At 45.7% G+C, this 5,308-nt stretch overlaps 1 protein-coding gene across 4 annotated transcripts in view; it reads left to right on the top strand.

Moving 5' to 3' along the window:
- Window positions 1–1,638: 1,638 nt before the first annotated feature.
- Window positions 1,639–5,308, top strand: part of JAKMIP3 (Janus kinase and microtubule interacting protein 3) — a 62,273-nt gene continuing 58,603 nt past the window's right edge. For all 4 annotated transcript variants that reach the window (XM_018553690.1, XM_018553689.1, XM_018553688.1 and 1 more), the window contains exon 1: window positions 1,639–1,810. In XM_018553690.1, the coding sequence (XP_018409192.1) occupies window positions 1,676–1,810 (135 nt within the window). In that variant the 5' untranslated portion in view covers window positions 1,639–1,675. The remainder of the gene's footprint in view (window positions 1,811–5,308) is intronic.

Here is a 5,308-nt window from a genome sequence, read left to right as displayed (position 1 = left end):
TAACCCTTAAAGCCTTGTTTTAGGGTGAAAGGGACTATGATGTCCAAAACTGCAGTGAAAACTGTATCAGCACATCGATAATAATGTCATATTATCCCAGAAAAATCAGCGGTAGCACCAAATGTAAACCCTAACTAAGACCGAAGGTTCCTGAAATTGCCTTGTGTTTATGTTATGTAGCCTTATCAGAATGAATACAAACCGCAATGACTGAAATAAGATCATTTTTTTGTTTTCTTTGTTCCATTTTGGGTTAATTCAGCTTTTGTAGACTGATGTCCTAGAAAAAAAATGAGTGCACTAACCCTGTATGGCCTTTTTTTAGAATTACAAGTTAATGTCAGTACTTGTTTTGTAGCTTCTGGATTGTTATACTTAGGAAGATTCTCTCTCTGTGCTTTTCTGGTGCAGTATGGAAAAATAAAAGTGAAGATCTATTAAACCGGTTAAAGCAGAACCCCGGGCAGAAAAGGACTTAATCCTTACAGTGGGGCTATTCCCGCACTGCAATGGTTAAGTGCTCAGTTGGTCTAGGGCAGGGGTCAGCAACCTGCAGCTCCGGAGCCGCATGTGGCTCTTTCATCCCTCTGCTGCGGCTCCCTGTCTGGGGGGGAACTACCGCTGGGGCCTCGGGCCCTGAGGCGGCCCAGTGAGGTCCTGTCCTGGGCCACCCCCTAGTGGAATATGCAGCAGTGCAGGGTCGCGGGGCCACGCACTGCTGACGGGCTTCTCGGCAAGGGGGCGGGTCCTGTGACTCACCTCCTCTCCAGGCTGCGTCCCTAGTAACAGGCGGCGGGAGAGGAGAAGTGTGTGTACGGCCGGTACCCATGTGAGGGGTCTGGGCAGCCTGGGGGGGCTCTTACATGAGTATCAGCTGTACCAGGGGCGGCATGGCAGAGGTGACAAGGGAGGGGGGTGGAGGAGGCCAGGCCACAGCAGCAGCAGGTAAGAGGAGTTGGGAGGAGGTACAGGGATAGGGACCCCGGCTACCAGTCCACCTGAGGCACTGCAGAGCCCAACATAGAGAGTCTCAGATGGGCTGTTCAGGATCTATGGTGTGCTCTGCAGGGTCACTCGCAGGTGGGATCTGCGGGGTCTCAGGTAAGCCCTGAGTCCAGTGCGTTACTAAGCCCAGAGTCCAGTGCGTTACTAAGCCCATATATACCTATATACATGCTATACATAGCATAAAGGTAAAAAACGATATATGCAGTGTTATCTTCATTTTAGATGTCAAAAGGGTTTAGTGGCTCCCCGTGTTTTCTTTTCTATGGGAAACGGGTCCAAATGGCTCTTTGAGTTTTTAAGGTTGCTGACCCCTGGTCTAGGGTCTAAAATAAAAAAGATATACTCACTCAAACCTTGGGCCGCCTGGCTTCTAGACTGGTTCCCACAGCCTCTCTGTCCCTCGGCGTCCTCATGTCTAATACACTGGTCCTTAGACTGCCGGAGCGTTTCTTCTATAATTATATTTTCATTTATGATATTTCTAAATGATTTATCACTGCAGAATAATTTGGCACTTCATAAAAAGTAATAATAATGTTTATTCTTCTTTCCTTTCTCCAGACAAGAAAAAAAAATGTAGAAAGCGGACCAGGGAGTCTTGGCTCTGTGCCGCAGAGAGGCTCTCTCTCTTATTGGGCCTGTGCCCTTTCTGCCACTCCACCTCACAATGTCAAAAAAGGGCACCAGCAGCAGAGCTAAGGGAGAAAGAACCGACACAAATGCTTCCTTGCAGGCTGCCAATGAAGACCTGAGAGCCAAACTTACTGATATCCAGATAGAACTCCAGCAGGAAAAGAGTAAGGTGAGGATGTTCACCCACGGTAGAAAATGTATGTCAACTCATATCCAGCTTACCTTGCCCATGAGATAAATGAATTAATTTGCACAAATTATTTTTCCTTTAGGAGCTGGTGCTTGTAGACAATTTGTATTTTGTGCGTGGCTACTGCTGGAATTTATACATGTAGTAAACATGGGCTATCATATACATTATTATATTATTATTATACAGGATTTATATAGCGCCAATAGTTTGCACAGCGCTTTACAATATAAGGAAGACATTACAGTCACAATACAATTTAAGACAAGATGGTAAGGAGGGCCCTGCCCGTGAGGGCTTACAATCTAAAAGGGAGGGGCAAGTGATACATGAGGAGGTAGCTGTGCGGGGATGATTGTTTGAGAAAGTGATGGTTCAGTGGTTAGGTTGAGGTGGGATAGGCTTCCCTGAAGAGATGAGTCTTAAGGGATCGCCTAAAGGCAGTCAGTGTGGGAGATAGACGGACAGGTTGGGGTAGAGAGTTCCATAGAATGGGAGACACTCTAGTGAAGTCCTGGAGGCGAGCATGGGAGGAGTTGATGACGGAGCTGGAAAGCAGGAGGTCTTGTGAAGAGCGGAGGGGACGGTTAGGGTAAACATGGAGCCCATTCCAGTATCAGCACATCTTCTCATGCATGTGACGTAGTTTGGATGGACCCACTGTCTCACCAGGGGTAACAGCTGACCAGCAGGCAGGATAGATGCTAGAGCGTTGTAAGTCTTTAGACAGATGGTTAGAGCAAACCGCAGACAGTGGCAGAGTCAGCAGATCAGGTACAGACACATAGATCCTAAACCAGGTGTCCAGATTCTAGCAATGACTGACAAAAGCAGGGATAACAGGCTAATGATCACGCTAAGCTAGGGTTGCCACCTGTCCCAGATTCACCTGAACAGACCAGGTTTTGAGTCCTATATGTGCTGTTTCCAGATTTCAGGCCAGCTGAAACCCAGACGCAGCACATACAGGACTCAAAACCCAGGCTGTCCAGGTGAACCCGGGACAGGTGGCAACCCTAGGCTAAGCACAGCCAATCTACAAATGCAGTCCAAACAATTTGCAAGAATATTCCAGAGCATATGCACACAAAATCAGAAACACCTAAATCTTAAGGTCCCCACACACCTTACGATAATCGTACGATAATCCCGGGAAATCCCTTGATCGTACGATTTACGAACATGTTTCAAAACCCACCGAGCATCGTACGATGTTCGGCGGGTGTGTAGCATGTTCGTAAGATAAAAGCCTGGACGGGCCGGTGTGCATTGCAATCATCGGAAGCCCGCCCCTCAGGGGGCATGGTTTGTGATCATCGCAAGTACAATCTGCCTATGCAAGATAGGCAGATTGCACGTTTTTTTAAGTACCTTACAACCATCGCAAGACAAAAGTCTTGCGATGGTTGTAAGGTGTGTGCCCAGCCTAAGGCATGAACAGAAAGACTAAGGGGTCTTTTCACAGAAGGGTGAAGAGTTTGGAGGAGGCAGGAGAAGCGGACAATCTAGGACAAAATAGCTGATTTGGAAAAATTCTCCAATTCAGCTCACTTTCCTAGATGTTTTCCTCGATTGTTCACTTCTACTGCCTTCTCCAAACTCTTTACTCTTTAGTGAATAGACCCCTAAGGCCTTGTTCACACCAAATGCAGAGCAAATCTGCATGAGTTTCTGCACACGCAGTGCAGTGGGTTGTGTTGCATTTTTGCTGCGTTTTTGATGCGTTCCGGGCCGCTTTTTGTTTAAAAAAAAACATTTTTCTTTTTTTTAGTTTAAAATAGGCTTTCAGTGCGTTCCAGGCGTTTTTGATGCATTTGCATGCGTTCCAGGTCCAAACCAGGTAAAATAGGGCCTGCTGCAGTTTTTCTACCTGCTCTGGAACTGAACGCTGCGATGTGAACTGGAGCTAAAAATACCATTGGAATACATTGGACGCAGTTTTGCTGCGGTCTGTAACTGCTCTGCACCTGCTCTGCGCTTGGTGTGAACAAGGCCTAAGGGGCCTTTTCACTTAAGGGTGAAAATTCTCCAATTGAGCTCACTTTCCTAGATGTTTTCCTAGATTGTTCACTTCTACTGCCTTCTCCAAACTATTTACCCTTTAGTGAATAGACCCCTAAATGTTGATCAAGCACAGGCTGTCTGTCCAGCAGACTACTTAAGTATCCTGATTAGAGCAGGTGTGCATTGCAGAACCCTGGGCTGACTAACGACCAGCAGATGGTGATGGCTCAAGGTGGATCACTACATTGTGTTCTTGTAAATGAAAAGATGAGCTGCTGGTGTGACCTATGCTCCTTATGCATGACCCATGCCCCACATTTTTCTGAGTTTTTGTGAGATGGGCACACTATATATCATTTCTGACAAAAACAAAACTGCCCTTATGTCTCATAATCTATTTTTATTCTTTGGGACTGGCAACCTGTACTGCTTAACTTTGTCGTACATTGGGAAAATGTTCTGTATGAAGCATTTTGCTGTGTTTCCATGTGCGGTCTTATTCAAGCCTATTGAATATGATGATTTAATCGGCAATGCAACTTGTGTCAGAACACATGACAGTTTATGCTGCCATACACATTACAGTGTAAACAAGATCTTATTTTTCTAGAACTTTTTTCAGGTGCATCTATTACTGATGCTGTCCTTGTTCATGTAAATGGGATTTGTTTATCTCTGTTAAGGTGGCCATACACTCTACAACCATCGCAAGACTTCAGTCTTGCGATGGTTGTACAGGGATTAAAAAAACGTACGATCTGCCTATCTTGGACAGGCAGATCGCACTCTCGATCTTTGCAAGCCCGCCCCCCTGAGGGGCGGGCTTCCGATGACCGCAATGCTGAACGGGCAGTGTGCGCGTGCGCACACCGGCCCGCTCGGCATTTGTCTTCCGAGCACCGTTCTAACCAGCCGAGAATCGTACGATTCCCGGCTGGTTTTCGAACATGCTGGTTCGACAGAAGACGTGCGACCATACAGTAGAAACGGTCGCACGTCTCCGTTCACACTGCTCGATTATCGTACGAAAAACCGATCGCATACGATTATCGTACGATAATCGTGCAGTGTATGGGCACCTTTAGACAGAATCATGTAAAGCTCAGTCATTGTTCAGTAAACTTTAAATAACCTTTACAGTGAAATCCAATGCTGGATATTTTTATGCAGAGTCAGGACATATAATGAGACGTAAATATTGTCTGCAGCAGAGTCTCAGATAACTTTGCCATACTGCAGAATCATCCATAGAGCTTAGTCACGCATGCAGAATGCTTATTCTCAAGTCATAGCTGGAGCGCATCCATGTTCAGCACTGTAATCTATATTTCTTGCTAACATGAGCAAATCTGAATGCATTAGAAGCTCAATATGACGCTCATTCATTTAAATCAAGCATTTCAAATGTCAAAATTTGTAGCAGTCCTTAACATAATACCGATATTTTTTTCCACTTGTTTATATATATATATA

Source organism: Nanorana parkeri, unplaced genomic scaffold (assembly GCF_000935625.1).
Source record: "Nanorana parkeri isolate BGI_ZX_2015 unplaced genomic scaffold, ASM93562v1 scaffold127, whole genome shotgun sequence".
Lineage (NCBI taxonomy): Eukaryota > Metazoa > Chordata > Amphibia > Anura > Dicroglossidae > Nanorana > Nanorana parkeri.
This window is presented reverse-complemented; position numbering and strand designations above follow the sequence as displayed.